Consider the following 20,788-nt stretch of genomic DNA (forward strand, 5'->3'; position numbering starts at 1 on the left):
TTCCCCAACAGCCAGGTATTTGGTGGTTTCCTGCCATTTGTGCAGTTTTTCCCACATTCTAAAAGGTTAAAATGCCTCTCCAAAGGCTTTAAGAGCCAAAATACTTATATTTTTGGTATTATTAACCTCACCCCTTTTGCCTTTGGCCCTGCCCACCTCTGGATTGCAGCCCCTGAGAACTTCTCTGAAGCCTGAGAAGGCTGAAAGAGGTTCCCTACCCCTGGTCTATTTGAAGGGCTATACTGGCCAAGCTGGCCTTGAGGTTGCCCATCAACAGTGAGCATCTGGACTACAGACGTGTGCAAATGGCCTCTCAAAATTCTCCAGAATATTTGTGGGCAGAGAAATTGGGGGGACAATTTCACCGAATTTCTCCTAGGGGAGGAGAATTTCTCTAACAGTTTCTCACAGGTAGGGCTCACTATTGGCAGGGGTTGTAGCACAGCTTCTTTCTTTTCTCCTAAGGGTTTTTGGTTTATTGCAGTGCTCCTGCAAGCGGCAACAGGATCAACTGTGGTGAGGCTTCCAGTTTTCTGAGGCAGAATTTTGCATTTCTTTTGGATTTTGAGCTTACCTGACCAGTGGCCAAGGGGGCTGTGTGTGTTTGCTCTATCACACATCTGTCCATTGCTCTGCAGCCTCCCAGGCCACCTGCCATTCCTGAACTGGAAAAGCCCCATGGGAGGAATTGCCTCATGATGTCTTCCTCATGGTAGCTTTAACTGAAGTGCAGGAAGCTGAGGAGGCTACAGGCTGCCATAGAGATGACTGTACAATGAATCTTTGTACACTCCATGGCTATGTCATCAGTAAGGTAAGCACAAGAACCCCAAACCCAACCCATGAGAATTTCTCTGAAATTTCTCCTCCTTTGAATTTCTTTTTGAAAGCAATTTCTTTTCTATCAAATTGAATGAGAATGGTCAAAAAAACTGTGGGAGAAATTTTTGGCACAGCACTAATCTGGACAGCAGCCTGAGCAGGCACACAAGTCGTCTGGCCACCATCTTCCCCTCTATGGTGAGATGTATTGTATTTCAGTTTAAGTCATAGTAATTGTTTCTAAATTTGCACCTATGCATATAAATAAACCTGTGCAACTGGTATCCAAATCTGTACCCTCTTTTGTCCTTTTGGTGGTGTATTTCCTCTCTTTTGGCAATGTGTAACTGGCTACGCTGCCTCAGGGAGAAAAAACCCTCTTGGACCAGCCCTGACAGTGACCCTACACATGTTTACTAAGAAGTAAGCCTTTCTGGGTTCAATCGGACTTCCTGCCACCTATTTGTCCCTAGGACTGCAGCCTGTATTAACTAGAAGACATTCCATTTGTTTCCCTTGTTCAAAAGGAATAAGAAAAATGAAGAGTTATGTGAGCTTTCAATCTGTCTCTATGCTGGGCAATCAGCCACACCAAGCCAGAAATGTCAGAAGGCCAATGTTTAACTTCATTTTTCATACTCAGGTGCACATACCCCAGTACAAGATTACACACACGCCATCAAGTGTGGGCTTGTACATGTAGAGTTCATTGCATATCGCCTTAAAAATAAACAAATCTTGCAAGCGACAGCCAGAAAAGAATTGGGCTGCCTCTTTCCAGTCTTTTTATTTTCTTTTTAAAGAGACACACACCTAATTCTACACAAGTGTATTGATGTGGTGCGTATGTTATATCCCTCAATTAAGGGATATAACATACGCACACATATGTCAATCCCTCAATTAATATCCCTCAATTAAGCAACTGCTGTAAAGGAACATGATATTGCCAGTAGCAGTGTACACTGACTACAAGATTTATTTTGGATCACGATTTAGCACTTCAGAAAATGGCCTGATTTGCCCAATTGAGCGAATATATGTGCATGCATGTGTGCACCCAAACATATAACTACTTACAGAAATGCACATACACACTAGAAGGGTGCACTGACCACAAGATTTGACTCAGGCCCTGATTTGGTGCTTTGGAAAATGATTCAGCTCAGACTGATTTGGAGGCCATCTGAGTTGCCTTGGGTACAGAATTCAGAAATCCAAGGCTTTCCTCCCAGTGACTATCATGGGACATCAAAAACTGGCTAGAACCCTTTCTCTTTGGCAGAATTAGATGAAATGTGCAGGCACAGTAGCCCCTTAGGAGGGGATCATACCTGCCAAACTTCAGAAAAATAGGTGCAGGGTTGTTGTTTGTTTGCTGTGTGCCTTTGTACTTTGATTTTTTTTAAAAATTGCTGATACGTTTTTATTTCTTGGCAGAACTGGATGAAATTTACATAGGTAGTTATCTCTTCTGAAGGCATGAAGCTTGCCAAGTTTCAGGTAAATAGGTATAAGGGATTTTTTGTGTGCCAGAGCAGGCTTTACATTTTGAGAGTATCCAAAACAGGCCGAGCTTATTTATTTATGTATTTCATTTCTATACTGCCTAATAGCCGAAGCTCTCTGGGCGGTTCGCAAAAATTAACCCCCTTTTTGCTTATCCCCTTTTGTTCCTTGTGGACCATTGTTCTGAAAATGACGGACAGCCTAGAGGTGTCCATAAGTAAGAAACCTGCAAAGTTTCAGAAGGATAGGTACAGTGGTTTATCTGAAAGGGGAGTCCTAAAATTTTTTTTGGGGGGGTTGAGTGATTCTCCTTCCCTCCCCCTGTGGCTTTTTGGCAATTTGTATGAGAATGGCACATATCACAAAGGTTTCCCTAGGCAAGAAACTAACAGAGTTTCAGATGGATAGGTGCTGGAGCTAAGGAATTATGATGACTAAAAACCAATTTGAGGCTTTTTTAAAAAAATAGTGAAGGCTGGTGGTGTTGGAAAGAAAGATTTTTCACTACAGGAACACTGCAGGAAAAGTTTGGGGGAAGGATTGATCTAATAATTGAGAAGAGAAACAAAAGGATTTTGAAATCATGAACAAATAGAACTTGAAGCTGCCCTGCTCCACAACCCATCACAGAACCTCAGACCTCCTTCCTACTTGCTTGCTATGGAACAATTGAGCAACTGAGAAAAGGAAGCTGGGAAAAACAGTTTTATGTAACTCACAGTCTCTTCCCTGCAGCACAGTGACTGGAAAGTCGCTGGTAAAATGTGCCCTAGGATTAGAAGGTGGACTTGTCAGTCACTCCAGCTCACTCCCTCTCCCCCTCAGCAGTGTTTGCAGAGAAACAAAACCAAAAGATGCTATTTTTGGAGACAGTCTGCCTTTCTGAAGCCCGTATCACAGACAAAGCTTCATGCAGGGTCCAGCAAGGTCCAGCTTCAGAAGCCTGTTTCACCTCAGGAAGCACCAGAAACACTCCAAAGGGGGCTGATTTGGCTCAGGCTTTGGGCTTCATCCAAATCCAATTCATATCCCTAATTCTCAGAGAACATAGTCATGCAACCATGACTGAGCAGTCTCAGAAGGTGGTGCTGTGGGACTTCTGTTCCACCCCATGGCTATTAGCCTGTGGGGTGCTGCAAGGTTCTATCTTGTCCCTCATGCTTTCTAACATCTACATGAAACTGCTGGGGTAAGTCATCAGGAAGTTTGGGCTGAAATGTCATCAGTATGCAGATGATGCTCAGCTCTACCTCTCATTTCCATCTGCACATCCCAGGGCATTCCCAGGGAACTCTTGAACCAGTGTCTGGAGGCTGTTTTGGGATGGATGAGGGTGAACAAGTTGACACTTAATCCAGACAAGACGGAGGTACTGTGGTTGGGAAACCAACTGCTTCGAATGGAGGTTTACAACTGGCCTTAGATGGGGTTGCACTCCCCCTGAAAGACCAAGTGTGCAGTTTGGGAGTCCTCCTGGACCCTGAGCTAACTGGGGAAGCCCAGGTGGCTGAGGTGTTCAGGAGTGCTTTTTACCAGCTTAGGCTGGTACGCCAACTGTGGCCCTATCTGGAGAGGATGGACCTTGCCTCAGTTACCTACGCACTAGTCACGTCCAGTCTGGACTACTGTAATGCGCAATATGTGGGGCTGCCTTTGAAGACAGTTCAGAAACTCCAGCTTGTGCAGAATGCAGCCTCCCAAGTATTGGTGGGGATGAGGGGAGTAGATCGTATAATGCCTACACTGCGCCAGATACACCGGCTACCGGTGCGTTTCCAAGCCCAATTCAAAGTGCTGGTTTTGACCTTTAAAGCCTTAAATGGTTTGGGACCAAGTTACTTGAAGGACCGCCTGCACCCATATCAGCCTGCCCGCACTTTCAGAAAGAGAGGCCCTCCTCATTTGCCCACCCGTAAGAGCAGTCAGGTGGGTGAACACATGTGAGAGGGCCTTCTCTGCAGTGGCCCCACACCTTTGGAACAAACTGCCATTGGAGGACTGCCATGCCCCGTCACTGCAGACTTTTAAGAAGCCCTTGAAAACATATTATTTTACCTTGGCCTTCTATTGATATGACTGCTACTGTTGCTGCTGTTAACATCATTGTTGGTTTTAGTGTTAGTTTTAATTGTTATTATTGTTGGCTTTGATTGTTTTTATTGTTTTTAACACTTTTAATATTTTAACTGTTTTTATGTATTTTATTGTTGTAAGACGCCTTGGGATGCTTCTGCCCTGAAAGGCAGCCAATAAATATTTTAAATAAAAATAATAATAAACAAATTCCAGATATAGGGTCACAGTTCATTAGCAGTTAGTGGTAAAACCTTTTTTGTCCTACCTCAAAGTCTAGATTCATTGGAAGCGTTGATCAAAATCGGATAAGGTATTGTGATGGATTACTTGTGTTGAGTTTTCTCCCTACCCACCAAAACAGTGACCCACACTGAGTCCTGATGTCATCATGATCTCATCATGTTGTTCTCTCTGTCTCATGATGTCATCATGCCATTTGTTTCCTCACCACTGGCAGCCACCACTGATGTAGGTAGGCTGAGGAAATGCATAATGTGATGGTGCCCAGCAGATGTGATAAGTGTTACTACATGCTATGGAAGGGGAAGGGGAGAATTCAACACAGGGATACCATTTTCTGTGTCAGTCCTGTGTCTTTTGCAAGATTTAGCTCTGCGCACATGGAAAGAATGTTCAGCATCTTCGACATTGCCTAATGCTGCAAACCAGCTGGCTAAACTGAGCAGCAGTCCTAAATTTGGAGATGTTTCCCTTTGTGTCCTTTTAAGAGCCCATACATGCATGTAGCAGACCATCCATCTCCCCCCGCCGCCCCGTGTCAAACCCCATTTTTGTAACAAGAAGCAAAGTCACATTGGTTTTTTATTATTATTATAGCTGTGTGTCGAATGCACTTCAGTCATAAAAATGTATTGATCAAAAGCTTAAAGCATTTAGGCTATTATAAATATGCAGACAGAACTTATACAGCCATTATTTGTGCATGACTAGCTGTCTGAAAAATACGAAGCCTTTTGCTGTGAAATTTTGCACTTTAATCCATAGCCAGCCTGCACAGCTGACATTGAGGCCATTGGTACAACAAACAGCGCATTAATAGCCTTTATATCCCCCCATTGCTTCTCAGTCCTATTTTGCCCTAACCAATACTAAACTTCTTAATCATTACAATTATACCACTTCCTCCCCAGTCCTTGTTGCCTAATACACTGTTGGGCTGCTTCCTTTCTGCATCCACCATGTCTCCTGCCACCCACCCGTATCACATGCCCAGCTAGTGCCTCCTCCAATGTTCATGTGTGAACATGAATGTTCATGCGTTCAGCGTGATGTTTGAAAGAAGTGCTTAAACACATTTAGTTGTATGCACCTAGGTTCTCTGTGCAACCAGGATTCCCAGTTGTCTGAGGACAGAACACACTCTAACATTATGTATAGGCATTATGTCACGCTCTAGAGTAACCAAGAAATAGAAACCGAGGCAAGAGATTATTATGCCACAAATCCTGAAACCTGCAATCCCTTTAAAATGCCAGTGAATGTGTCTGAAACCTTATGCCAGTAGGAATGTTCTACCACCTGCCATCTTAGAGAGGAGATTCAACAAGGGTTCTTCACAGCAACCTTTTTGTCCTTGTGGTTCAGGGGATTTAGAGACTGTAATGCGTGCCTTACGACATGGTAATTTTTGTCAGGATATTAGAACTGGTTATACCACTATTAACTGATAATTTTCCTGGCAGAAACAATCTGTTTTATGAGTCTTATTGTTTAGCCGACATCATCCCATAAGTTACTGAAATACTTGCTACATTTTTCTCTCTCTGTTGAAGTTAAGCTGAGAGCTCAGTCAACATGTTCTTCATTTGTCTAGTGTGGATGGTATGCTGTTCTCTCTCTCTCTCTGTGTGGGGGGGTATACACACACACATATATAGATATAGATATAGATGATATCTTATATTCTCAATTTGGTCATGCACTGTAATAAACAGATTTGGATTTGGAACCTTATCCGTGCCATCTCCCAGTTTTTGAGGGCCCCTGGGCAAGACACTCTCAATTGGCCCTTATCTCAATGAGCCTACCTTCTCACTACCATTGTTACCAGCTGTCATTGCTCCTCATCCTCTTTCTCATCCTTGCTCGAAGGACTGTAGAGGACACATTGGCGGGGACCCAGTGAGCAAGTAGACAGTGGCATCTGCTGCTCCTCCTTCTCACCACCGTTGTCTGGGCCAGAGCGAGAGGCAGGTGAACAAGCAGGTTGCCATGGTGAAGAGGAGGCGCAACACCAGGGTCTCTAGTCAGTAGGCCCCTGCTGGCGTGTGGGCCCTTGGCAGGTGCCCAGCCATGCCTATCCTTGACACCAGCCCTGAACCTTATGGAGCCTAATGCTGCCACTAAGCTACAGACTATCACCTGAACTAAGTAAGTTCGAACTGATAATTAGTTGTTTCAGTAGTAACTCCAAAGCAAGTCTTAGAGCTGAATTTTGCACCTCCATTGTCATTTCTTTATCAATCCAGAGGTGTTATCAATAAGCAACAAAACACACTTGTGGGAGCATAAGAAATACCGGTTGAATACACACCATTGCAGGAGCAAGAGGTTTCCCGATATCTGTGCACAGCACAGCACATAACCACGCACACTTTTACCTTCGGGTCCTGTAGGGCCGACTTTCCCATGTTTGCCCATTTCTCCTTGGTCTCCCTTTTCGCCTTGATCTCCTTCAAAAAGGAAGACATAGGAAAATAAACCACCATCACATTACGGATCACAACAATCTTTAGGGAAGAGAAGTCTGGCTTGATATTTGAAAGAACAAAACTGTATAGAGGACCAGATCCTACACCTACTTTATGCAATAGCAAACCTTCAGACATTTTACAGAGGAAAACAGGGACACTGCTGTACACTTGGAACACCTCTGTTTTCAGACCAAGGATCACCTCCATGCCAGGGGGCCAGGAAGATCCTTTTGAATCCCCTCGAATAGAGAGATCTATTCACGTACATCTGTGCATGTGTAGAGCCCCTTCGCACAGATGCTGAACATGCACCTGGAGGGAGGGCTGTGTCTGGTGTGTGCATCAACAGGGTGGGCAGGGCTACTGAGCATGACCCCACAACCCTCCCATGTGCATTTTCAACCCTTGAGGGGGTTTGAATGACACCCTCCCCGCCCCCCATGTCAGTTACACTCATCTTGCCATTAGGCTTGTTCCATTGCCTAATTCAGAGAAAGTGAGTGCATGAAGCTGCCACACTGAGTCAGACCACGGGTCGGCCTAGCCCATATATGGCAACCTGCAGGCCATGGGCCACCTGCAGCCCTTGGGTGGTCTCCGCTGCAGCCTGCCATGTGCCCCAGCGGCCCCAAAGTGCCTCACCCCTCCCATGATTCACAGCCTCTTCCAATTTCACCCACATGGTCAGGGTGGCTACTGCTGCTGCTGGATTTCTCCCTGGGGCCTATATGGAGAGGATGATGCTCTACCAGCTTCACTCTCTCTGGTTAGGCCTCTGAGCTAGAGTGTCTGCAGTGTGTGTGCGCATGATTTTCATGGGGAGGGAAGTGTGTGTGTGTGTGTGTGTGTGAGAGAGAGAGAGAGAGAGAGAGAGACAGACAGACAGACAGAGAGACAGAGAAGAGGAAGGATTTATATCTCTGTGTGAATCTGTGTATGAGTGGCAGGGATAGCTTCAAGGGTAGGCATGATAGGGCACCTGCCAAGGGCCCACAACCCAGCAGGGGCCCACTGACTGGAGCTTCTCCTCCCCTTCACCATAGCATCCTGCTTGTTCATCTGTCTCTCGCTCAGGCCCAGACAATGGAGGTGGTGAGAAGGAGGAGCAGCAGATGCCACGACCTACCTGCTCACTGCTCTCTACCTGCCAAGCCAGTGGTACCAATCAGTGGTGAGAAACATGAGGAGGAGGAGCAATAGCAGCTGATGACAACGGCAGTGAGAAGGTGGACTCACCGAGGAAGGGGGCCCACGAAGGGTGTCTTGCCCTAGAGCCCTCAAAACCCTGGAGCTGGCACTGGTGAGTGGGAAAGGGCGCACTTGTGTGTCCCTGCCTACCAGTGATGGCCCTGACTCTGTCCATCACTGCCCACTGATGCTGTCCTCAAAGGATTTCCCTGCACCAACGTGGTCCATTCTACATCTGTTCGGGGTGGCAGTGGCTCTCTAAGGTCTCAAGGAGAGGTCCCCATCCTAGCCGTCCCATCGGAGGCCTTTCAAGTAAAGATGCCAGCAACTGAACCCAGGAGACCCTTTGATACAAAGCACGTGCTTTACCACCAGGTGGCAGCCCCTTTCTTGAAGTCATTGAAACTTTGTCCTGGCTCAGAGATGTTTATATCTTCAGCTGCTAAATGTGTGTGTGCTAGGAGGCTGGTAAGGCACAGTAGCAGGGCAAACCATAGACGTGGGAATCCTCCTGACCAGGAGTGAGCCAAGCATTTATTTACAGCAAAATAATAATAATAATAATAATATAATGGCTTTAAATCATGACCACGATGAGCCCTTTTTTCGGAAAAGTATCCTTTCAGAAGAACATTAATTCACACCAACACTGCATCATCATCTGAACTGAAGATGCACCAAGATTTGAGTCTCGCTGCCCTCTTCTGGTGTCTTGTGTTGCAACAGGTTTAAAAAAACCACTTTTTTCTTGACAGGCCCAATATTGCTCAGCAAGTTATGGAGAAAGTGGAAAGATTCCCCCCTCCTCCCCCTCTTTCTACAGTAGAACTCAGGGTCATCAACTGTAATTAATTGGCAATAGAGTCAATTGGCAATAGAAGAAAATATGTGCTTGTCACCACCACCAGATATACTGATGGCCAAAGATCACTGGATTTCAAAGGTGATCGGACCAATTCATGGAGAGAGAGGGAAGACTACCGTAGCTGCCTGTTATACAGCTTTGAAAAGCACAGAACTTGGTCCCTAAAAAAATGAGGACAGCCTAAGTTGGCATCCCTGGGAACGAAGCAAATGATGCAAAGCCTTACAGAGCATTCTCACTTGCAGTTATCTTGTCATATCACCATTTTGGCAGCAGGTCACGCTTGCAGGAACAAGACTAGGACAACCTTCCTCACCGTGATGCCCTCTACAAGTCCTAATATTCCTAGCCATCATGCTGGCTGGGGATGATGGGAGTTGTGGTGCCCTCCAGATTGGGAAGACTGCTCTATGCTCAATGATGGGTGGCTAATGAAATAAAGGGTTCAATCCGATGCATGTTCAGACAGAAAAAAGTCCATCTTAGGCTGTCATTTGTTTAGGGACAGAGTTTCTGTGCTTTTCAAAGCTGTATAGCAGGCAGCTACAGTAGTCTTCCCTCTGTCTGCATCTCCATGCTGAGGAAAAGCTCTGCCGCTTCATTTCTGCAGGCTCTTAAAGGCACAAACGCTCTGCTCACAACAGAAAGGTGGTGCCATTGAACACAGTATCATATCCACAGGTGTGGATGTATACTTTGGTCCTGCAAGGAGACAGAAAAGCAGGGCCAGCTCCAGATTTGAGGGGACTCTAGGCAAAGGGCCCTTTAGTGGGTCCCCTCCTCCACTGGTGGGCCCTGGTGAGCTTGGCAGCAAAGGACAACCGTGGCTGCAACAGCACTCTGAGCAGCACCGGGCAGCTGGCTCTAGCCACCATTTTAATTTTCCACAATCCCCTGATGTCTCATTGCTCTGAAGCATTATGGGAAATTTAAATAGCACCTAGATCCAGTTGCCAGGCACTGCTTGAAGCAGCAAATTGGGAACAGTGTGTTTGGGGGCGGTGAGGATTCAGTGCTTCACCAGCAGTGGGCCATGCCAGATTTCTGGGTCCCTGGCAGTTGCCCATGAATGCCAACTTTTGATATCAGTCCTGTAGAAACTATGGAACTGGCCAGAGAATTCAGCTTCTTAAGACTCTCAGCTAGCTAGCTTTCTCTTTCTCTTGCTTTCTTTTTCTAGCCCTCATGGAAAGAAGATATGCTTGAAAGTCTGTGAGCAATGTCTGATGAAATCTCAGGTTCCAGAGGAGCCGCTGAATAAGATTTACAGTAGTCAGGGGCAGTGCCTTGCATAGCTCTTTGCACCTCTCTATAGCTAGTGAAAGCAGAATCGATGGTGCAAAACAAGAGAAATCATGCAAATATATATCAATAATGCAGGTTTCAGATTTGGCTTTTTTTAATTGCAGATTTGTGTTGCCTTGGCACAGAATTCTGATTTTGATTATTGTTTAAGCATTGAGAACACATGGCCCCGATCTGAAAGAGGAGATGATAAAGATGGCAAGAATGACAGTTCAGCCAGCCTTGCGGATGTGGCAAGGGCCTTCTGCATTTCCAGCCAGGAGCTCAGAATGTGGCAGTTTGTTTCCAGAAGGAGACTTGTGCAAGTACAATTATTAGGTCTGGAAGATGGGCCGCAGCAGTGGTGACCACAAGAAACAGGGCCCAAAGGCACTGGCCCATGTCAAGGAGTTTATAATTGACATTTGTTAGAATAATGAAAGGGGAACTTTCCAAACACACCACATCACTTTCATTATTGTCCTTTAAATTGCCATCCATTCCAGTTACTCAACACTTAAGGCCCAATTCAAATCCCTTTGAAGTTTCCATCAACCTTTCTTGAGCTCCTCTATTCCTCCCCCCCACCTCCATTTGGCTTGTTTTTGACGTGGTGAGCCAATCTTGCAATTACTTCAATATGTCTTCGAAGTTGCACCTCCTTGTATCCTCGAGAAGGTTCAGTGAGGACACAGTGAGTTACAGTTTGGATACTGCTTGGAACAATAACATGACTCGTTTCTTGTGTTCTAAGGGGGCGGCTGAATTGGTCCGTTGAAGCAAAACCAACAGTCTCAGGGCATCATTAACATGGAGGCATTTATTATGGCATCCATGCTTTTTGGGTGGTGGTGGTGGTGGTGGTGGTGTCATGCATCCAACAAAGTGGTCTCTGCCCACTAAATAAATTAGTCTTTAATATGACAACACACAAACAAAAAAAAGGGGTTGGATCCAAATTCAGCCCTACTTAGAGTAGACCAATTGAAACCAATGAGACTTGAGCTAGTCATGACTAATAAGGCCCACTGATTTCAATGTGTCTAATCTAAGTAGGACTAAATCTGTATCTAACCTATTAAGAGCCCTGCTGGATCAAACCAAAGGCCTATCTAGCATCCTGTTTCCCTAAGTGGCCAGTCTCTTGTGGGAAGCTCACAAGCAGGAGATGAAGGCAAAAGCCCATTCCTGCTTTGTTTCTCAGCAACTGGTAATTCAGAGGTAACCCCGATTCAAATCAGAACCATGGCACTTCGGGAGAGGACTGTTCAAGCTCTCTCCTCCCATCCCTTCCCTTTCAAAATTCCACAGAGGCTTTTTTCTTTCTTTCTTCTTTTAACCCCCATGTGGCTGTGTGTAAGTTGGGGATGAAAACAGGTGGGTGGGGAGAAAGCTTCAACCCACCCCTCCCAGGTTCCTATTCCAAACTGGGACTGCACACACTTGTAGGAGAGTAGGGAAGTTATGGAGCTATGTGTTGATTAGGAGAATGCTTAGTTTAACCCTAATATATAAGGAATATAGAAGCAGTAGTAAAGCATGGAGTGGCGGTGAAGAGAAATGTTGGTTGTATAATACAAAAGGCTATCTAAAGGCAGCCCCCATAAGACCATTAAGTCCATGGTCTAAAATCACCTGGGAATCATTGCAGGGGTAGAGCACATTTCTTTCAGGCAGAAAGTGCCAGCACCTCCAGCTACTGGCCCCCTCTCTGGAAACCACCCCCCTCACCTTGGATGGCAAGGACATCTGCAGAAAGCCTTCTATTGAAGATCTCAAGGTACAAGTCAGTGCTGGCTCCAGGGTTTTGAGGGCCCTTGGGAAAGATGGGTCCCATCTTTCAGTGAGTCTACTGTCTCACCACGATTGTCATTAGGTGTTATGGCTTCTCATCCTCTTTCTCATCATTGTTGCCACTTGCTTGCATGACAGGCAGAAAAGCAGTGAGCAAGTAGGCAGTGGCATCTACTGCTCCCCCTTCTCACCACCACCATCATCTGGGACAGAGTGAGAGGCAGGGGAACCAGCAGGTTGTAATGGTGAAGAGGAGGGGCTGGTCCAGGAGGTTTATTTATTCATTTATTAGATGTATTAGCCACCCATCTGGCTGGCTACCCAGCCACTCTAGGCGGCATACAACACTAATAACATGAAATACAACGAATTAACGTAATCAACTGAACAAAACAACATAACAAAACAACACTGCTCTAAAAAAACCCTAACCCATCCCAAATGCCCTCCTGAACAGCCAGGTTTTTAAAGCCCAGCAGAAGCTCATCAAAGAGGTTCTTGCCAGTGGGTCCCTCCTACGGTGTGGGCCCTTGGCAGGTGCCCAACAATGCCTACCCTTGACGCTGACCCTGGTATGGGTAAGTATGTATGGAAAGAGGCAGCCCTTCAACAAAGTGTCTTGATCTGGTCAGTGCCTGGATAGAAGAGAGCTTGGCAACCTTATATATGCTGCCTTGAATTCCATGATGGAAGAAGAGCCGGGTAACAATACCATAAATAAATAATAGGTACATTAATCTGAGTTTCCTTTGTGGCTAATGTACAAAGGAAAATCAAACCAGGAGAATCCACCTTATGAGAAATTAGTTTATTTGACAAGGAAGTAATAATATCTGAGTCGGACAAAAAGCTCCAAAAGAAAAAGGAGGTCTTGCCTATAAGAAGTCAGCATGACACATATTATATAGGAATGTGGCTGTCCATACTATTCTCAGCAGCACAGGTGTCACTCATGGCCACCAGGTGGCAGGCTTGAATATCCATTAAGCAAGTGGTGCTGTCAAATCCTTTTTATTTGACATTAACCCATCTACTCCTATCAAGAACCGACTTTTAAAGCCAGCACAGGCCATTGAAATAATCAGATGTGGCCTGTGTAATCCATGCAATATGATTTCAGCGAGTGACTTTCTATATCACATCCATAGCTTCCGGCTGAACGCATGGAGCTCAGGGCCAGTTTGGGCTAGAATGGATGAACTGTATGTCCAGCATACAATGTAAATGCGGGATCTGGGGATGCATTTCGTCAGCTAGCGTGGCGCTTCACAGAATAACGGAAACTAAAGACAGTCCCCGCTGCAAGGAGTTACAATCTAAAGTTGAGAGTGCCCCTCACGCTTGGATTGAAGGGTCCCATTTAGTGAGCAACCTTCTGTTAGTGCACTTAGAAAAGTGTGTGTGTGTATATGTGGGGTGTTCTGCTCCTTTTGGAGAGTAGTCATGGTGCAGTGGCCAGGAATGTTGGGAGTTGTAGTCCAATAGCATCTGGAGGGCCATAGGTCCCCCACAAAGGAACTTAGGCAGCAGAACTGCGAAAGACTTTGGCATGAGAAAAGGGGTGAGTAAGGGGAGACATGACAGAGGTGTACAATATTATACATGGTGTGGAGAAAGTGGACAGGGAGACACTTTTCTCCTTCTCATAATACTAGAACCCAATGGGGTCATCCCATGGATCTGATTGGTGGGAGATTCAGGACAAATAAAAGGAAGTCCTGCTTCACACAATGCCTTGTTGAACTATGGAATTCATTACCACAAGATGTGGTGATGGCCACCAATTTGGATGGCTTTAAAAAGGGGCGTAGACAAATTCCTGGAGGAGAAGGCTATCAATGGCTACTCATCCTGATGGCTATATGCTACCTCCAGTATCACAGGCAGCATGCCTATGTACACCAGTTGCTGGGGAACATGGGCTCGAGGGTGCTGTTGCACTCATGTCCTACTTATGGGTTCCTGGTCGACAGCTGGTTGGCCACTGTGTGAACAGAATGCTGGACTAGATGGACCCTTGGTCTAATCCAGCAGGACTCTTCTTACGTTCTTTTGAGACCCTGGGAGCCCCCACCAGTCAGATTTAACAGCACTGGGCTAAATCAGCCTTCCCCAACACTAGGGTGGCCAAGTGTTCTCGTTTACAGACCTCTTTTTGAAGGTGTCCTCTGTTTGAAGGGCTGTCCTGTCCCATTCCAGTTTAAAGATGAAGAACCATAAGAGCTGTTGCCCATCACCAGTTAGCACCTCGACAGCAGACTGAGCAGGCAGGCACACAGCTCACCTGGTCACAGCCTTCTACAGTTCCGTGAGACGTACTGTATTTCTATTTAAATCATAATAATTATTTCTGTATTTGCATCTGTACATATAAAATAGCATATGCAAATAGGATCCAGATTACTGCCCTCTTTTGTCCTCTGTTTTAGGGATGCACTTTCTCTTTTTTGGCGATTTGTAAATAGCCATTCTCTGTTATTTTCATACGTAGCCATTTTATTTTCTGAATTTTATTTTGTTTAGGCGTCAGGCCTAACCATCCTGGGTGGCTGGCTGAAGGGCTTTAGGGAGCAGTGTACGTGCCGCTATGCCGGTGGAGAGGGAAATCCATCAGTAGGATGACACTCATGCTGCCAGAGGTGTCCTGTTATACTGGCGTAAAGATCCACGGGCATGCATGTTCCACCTGCGGCATTCCACTGGCGGTGCAGGGGAAAACCAGGCATGTTGGGGGCATCGTGGAGGCAGCTCTGGATCTGTTGGATCCAAAGCCCCTTTGTTTCTCTGACAGAAACATCTTAACACTATGCCAGCCCTAGAGATGGTGTAGTTATTTCCCTCCCGTTGTAGTCAAGAAGAAGAAAAGCCTCTCTCCCCCCACCCCCCTGGCTGGAGTGAAGTGGCAGGGCAATGGATATGATGGGTGCTCCATCAAGACCCCCCACCCTGGCTTAAATGCAAAGTAGGACCCACAATCTTGCCAATGCCACACCCCACCTCCAGCTTAAATGCAAGGTAAGATTGCTCTGTTCATAGATTTTTATACCACCTTTGAAGTTTAGGGAAAGTTTACTTTCCTGGAATAACAGAAAAGTACTTTGCTGCTCTTATCTCAGTAATTCTTACACCAGCCCTGTTGTTGTACAAGGGGATATAGAGGGGGACATGACAGCTAGGGGCTTGTCTAAGGTTACCCTCTAGCTGGGCTGAGATTGGAATGGGGGAATTCCAGTTCTTATTCCCCTCTACTCAACCCCTTCAACATACTGGAGGGCTCATTCTTAGTACAATCCTTCTCAAAATGCTGTCCATAGGATGTTTTCTAAGTCTGAGGAAGCTCTAGGCCAGCCATGGGCAACTTGTGGCCCTCCAGTAGTTTTGGCCTACAACTCCCATCAGCCTTAGCCAATGTAGCCTGTGGTGATGGGAGTTCTCGGCCAAAACATTTGGAGGGCCAGAAGTTGCCTGCCCCTTCCGTAGGCAAAGTTCCCTTCCTGGACCCTGTCTTACATTGGTGCCCCCTCTAGCTGCAAGCTTATCTGGCCGTAAGCCGCCATTTAAATTTCCCACAATGCCTTGCAGTGTCTCAGGTAGCAGGGCATTGTGAGCCATTTAAAATGGTAGCTTGTAGCTGCCTGCTATGGTGGGGCAGGCAGATGTTGATGGGCCCTACGGCAGTTGCCTGAGGGTGCTGGATTCTGACACTGGGCTTAGATGTGCACCAAACCTACAGGTACAAGAGAACAGTGTGAACCAACACCTAGGCCCAGTTCGAAGCTGCAGCTACCCAGGTAGAGACCATTTGATGGACCTATAGAGATAAAGTTCCACATGATATGCACTTTACCCAAGCAGTTCCCCATGTGTGTGACACTGGACCAAAAGAATTGCTTCGTGTGCAGGTAAGTTTTGAAATATGAAATGAGCTAAAGTCTGTATGTAGGGGATATCTGTTGGTTGATATCCAGAGGAATGCAGCCTTCCTCAACCTGGTGCCCTCCAGATTGTTTGGACATCAACTCCCATCAGCTCCAGGTAGCATGGCCAATCGTCAGGAATGCTGGGAATTGTAGTCCAAAACATTTGGAGGGCACCAGATTGGGGAAGCCTTGACTAATGTAGTAACATCAATATGTATTGGCATCCCAACCATTATGCCTAGGGCAGTATTTTAGCTGCACAACAATCCTGTGAGGTGGATTATGTTCAGGATATTGATCCACAGGAGCCACCAATCATGGTTCATAGCTGAGCAGGAATTTCAGTCTGGACATCTCAAATGCTAACCAAACACTCTAACCATTATAGAATACTGTCTCTTTATTGTGGAAGTGAACTATTAATAATAAAACATGGATGGAAGCCTGGTAATATGGAACAGAGATTAGTTGTCTCGTACACTTCTTTAGCCGCTCTGATGCTACTCAGTTTGGCCTTAATTAAAGTTACAATGTTTCCAGATGAATTTCCTTTGCAAAACACTTAAGCTTCTTAACCCAAACAACTGTGCACCCTTTTTCTGCCCTGTCATCATACTGTAAGTACCTTTTATCTGTGACCTCTACACCCAGATAGATTAAATGCTTAGATCATAAAATGCATTGATTAATAGTAGTAACTTCTGCAACTGACATTTATATTAATCATCACTGAATTATTCATAATTTCTCAGCTTAAAATGTAAATCAGTTCCCCACAAGGATTGCCAACTGATTAGCAAAAAAAACCTGGGCTGTTCTTGTGCCTTTAACAGAGGAGTGGGGAATCTGTGATTTGCCAGATGTTGTTGGACTGCAAATCCCATCATCTCTGACTGTTGGCCATGCTAGCTGGGGCTAATGGGAGTTGGAGTTCAGCAACATCTGGAGGTACACAGGTTCCCCATGCTGCTTTATCAGCACCTTGATGTGCAACCCCCCCCCCCCGCACAGGTGAAGCTTTTCACTGTGAGGACAGACACAGGATCAGCTGCCAAATCCAGCACAATAAGCTGCTAAAAGCACAGTTACAGGAACCAGCAAAAAAGTTGGCATCTTTACATTCCCACTCCTATGGCACTGTTGTTGGGGGGGGGGAAGAGATAATGAATCATGTGTAGATTTCCCCTGACGCACATAAAACGTCTTTAGCTAATGCAAGGATGTTTACCTCAGACACCTTACCTTTCGGTCCTGGTAAAATTGTGTGTGTTGAGCAGACCTCTGTTGCTGGGCGGTTGTCATCATCCAAACCAAAAATCTGAACTAGGATGAGAAACAGTAATAGGAAGGTTTCATGTTTCCAAAGTTGCTTCTTCATGCTGCTCGCCGTTCAGCTCCACAGGAAATGCCCTTCGTTGTTCCAGCCTTAATAATTGCTAAAAGAAGATTTCCCATATAACTCTGGAGAGCAAACTAAATTGAAGATCCCACTTGATTAGAGCTAAATAAAGGAAGGCACTGAAGAAGCCCTCATGGAGCATTTTTTTTAGCAGCATGGATCATATGTTGTGCAGTATATTTATACAGCAGTGACAGTTGTTTATTAAAGTTTATCTGTTGGCTGTGAAATAATTAAGTGCACAGGCCAGAAGAGATGTCTTGAATGCATAAGCCTGCCTCTGCTTTGTGTTCACCTCCCAGAAAAAGGCCAGGGCCAATTTCTTATGTGTTTCAGGTTCACTGGGGAAATATAAAAGACAAGGCGTTAAGGCTGGAATTCTAAATACACTAAAGAGTGAGACCCTTTGAAGATGGTGGAACATGGTTCTGAGTAAACATGAATAGGCTTACAATCCTATACACTCTTAAGCAGGGCCGGCCCTACCACTAAGCAGAGTGTGGGCTCCAGGATTTGGGTCCTTGGGTAAGATACCCACATGGGCCGCCTCCCTCAGTGAGTCTGCTTTTTCACCACCATTGTCACCAGGAATCAAAAGTCAGTGGTAGAGCACATTTCTTTCAGACAGAAGGTGCCCTCTCTCTGGAAGCCACCCACTTCACCTTGGATGGCAGGGACATCTGCAGAAAGCCTCCTATTGAAGATCCGAAGGGTCAGTGCCAGCTCCAAGTTTTTGAGGGCTCTGGGGAAAGACACCCTCCATGGGCCCCATCTCTCAGTGCTTCTACTTTCTCAACGCCATTGTCACCAGCTGCTATTGCTCCTCACCCTCTTTCTCATCATTGTTGGCACTTGTTTGCTTGACAGGCAGAGAGCCATTGAACAAGGAGGCCGTGGCAACTACCGCTCCCCCTTCTCACCACCACCCTTGTCTGGGCCAGAGCGAGAGGCAGGTGAACAAGCAGGTGGAATGAGTTCAGAGGGCAAGAAGAGGAGCAGTCCAGGGGGCCCCTGCTGGCATGGGGGCCTTTGGCAAGTGCCCAACCATGCCTACACTTGACGTCAGCCCTGAGGCAGAGCACGATGGCCACCTCAGGAAGCAGATGCTGTGGTGCGGAGAGAGGTGGTGAGGTGTCGGAGGACAGAGCTGTGTGTGCCACCCAACCTGCCAGGCACCCCCTGAGCTAGCCAGCTGCTCTCAGGCGTGATGGAAGACGCTGTCCTGTCACCAGTGCCCCACTGAACTCAGTTGGACTGACTTCTGCAGAAACACGCTTAAGATTGTGCTGGAACAGTGCTCTGAAAAGTAAGAAAACAACTTAATTAACCCCATGCCCTGGCTGGGGCATGCTGGGAGTTGTAGGCCTTTTTTTATGTCTAAACATGCGTAGGATTGCATGGATCTTCAATAAAATAAAGAGCTCCTTGTTCACCTTACTGTCATAATCCTGCTGCTAGTTGTTTTTTCCCCTTGAAAGAGCTAAAAATGGAGACTCTTAAGACCAGCGTTCTCCAATCTCGTGCCCTCCAGCTGTATGGGACTTCAACTCCCATCAGCCCCAGCCAGTATGGAGGGTCACAAGTGGAGCATGACACCATCTGGACCCCTCCCCCCAGTAAAATTATGTGAACGGGGGAGGGCCATCACACATTAAAAGCCTGGTCTGGAAATACACAGAGCCGTAGGCAATTGGCCTGATTCAGTATTATGCAGCCTCCAATGTACACACAAAGACCATTTTTACAGGGTACTCTCAGTATGTCCCCTGAAGAGGCAAATTTAAAGACAATGATTTACCAAGGGCCCATGCCAGAAATTAAGGACTCTCCAGGGACAGTTGGAGCATTTGCAATTTGCCATGTGAAACTTGAGATCATGAGGTTGGATCCAGACTGGAGTTAGTTGAACTTCAGTCCCATTGAAATCGGTGGGATGACTTAGTCATGACTTAACCTTAAGCCCCATTGAAATCAATGGGAATTAAGTGGAATTAACTTAGTATATATCCAACCTATTGATGGCGGGGCAGGGTTGAGGGAATAGAATCATGATCACGACTGCCAATATTTTTGGCCAGCTCATTGCTTCTGTAAGCTGAGTGATGGTTGTTATAATAAACCTGCCCCCCCCCAATGTGCTGCTCTCCAGATGTTTTGGACTATAGCTCCCATAATTCCTGATCTGATGGGAGTTGTATTCCAAAATATTTGGAGGGCACCAGGTTGGGAAAGGCTGATAAACACTTAAATTAAATGGGCCAGAATACTAGCGTGAATGCCAAAGATACAAATCTCTTCCCCAACCAAATAAGAAAGAAAAAAAGTCATGGTTGACTATTTGATGTGGTTTGATAACACAGTAATTATTTATTAAGATTAGAGTGTTGAACTAGGCCTAGGGAGACCCAGGTTCCAGTCCCTACTCACTTGGCCATTAATCTCTCAGGCTTTAGGAAAGTCAATATCGCTCAGCCTGACCTACCTCACAGGGTTGTTGTGAAGATAAAATAGGGATGGGTGAGGAAGGATCATGTATGCTGCCTTGAGCTCCTTGTAGGAAAGGCATAATAAAAATGGCATAAAAATAAATTTGTCCAATAAATAAACATTTTATTTATTTACTTACCAAATTAATTACTGGCTGATTTTCAGCTTATGTTCCTACAGTGGCATAAAGTATAAAAATAAAGCAAAACAAACTTCAAATGTACAGCTTTGTTTGCTTGTTCTTTGCAATTTTATCTTTAATACATTGAAGAAGGAGCTGAGAACCTCCCTCACCCACAAATTCTGAAATGCCTACCTTGCAGGGTTGCTATGTGGATGAATAACTCCAGGATTGTTGTCATGCAACTTTGTTTACCCTGTAAATTATTTTTAATGAAGCAGGTAAGGTGACTATGAAGAGCAACTCTAGGTTTATTCTGTATCAAAACAAACCGAAATTGAGAGCCTGTTACTACCAGTGAGTCAGGATATGGCCCTCTGTCCTCTAGGGCAATGTAAGTGTATGTCCCAATGAGTTTGTTAAAACGCAGCTTGTTTCCGTGTCAGAACTCTGCAATTGAGAATATAAACTGTTAACTTCTGGCTTAAAATAAATGCCAGCTTTCATGACCCGATAAAGCTCTGAAGAGAAAAGCTACCCTGGGAAAATATTTCTTGCTTCATTTTTGTAAATATTTATGTATTTCCTTCTGGAGCACATGTGGCCTTG

The 20,788-nt window shown here is 45.6% G+C and overlaps 1 protein-coding gene across 1 annotated transcript in view; it reads right to left on the reverse strand.

Moving 5' to 3' along the window:
- The window catches only part of COLEC10 (collectin subfamily member 10), a 35,336-nt gene extending 17,764 nt beyond the window's left edge, over window positions 1–17,572 (reverse strand). Inside the window, exons 1-2 of the mRNA XM_084847980.1 lie at window positions 17,415–17,572; window positions 7,029–7,100 (exon numbers count right to left, since the gene is read on the reverse strand). Of these exons, the coding sequence (XP_084704106.1) occupies window positions 7,029–7,100; window positions 17,415–17,550 (208 nt within the window). The 5' untranslated portion in view covers window positions 17,551–17,572. The remainder of the gene's footprint in view (window positions 1–7,028; window positions 7,101–17,414) is intronic.
- Window positions 17,573–20,788: the final 3,216 nt, after the last annotated feature.

The sequence above is a fragment of the Heloderma suspectum genome, chromosome 4 (assembly GCF_057233095.1).
Source record: "Heloderma suspectum isolate Gila_16-S chromosome 4, 16-S_ref, whole genome shotgun sequence".
Classification (NCBI taxonomy): domain Eukaryota; kingdom Metazoa; phylum Chordata; class Lepidosauria; order Squamata; family Helodermatidae; genus Heloderma; species Heloderma suspectum.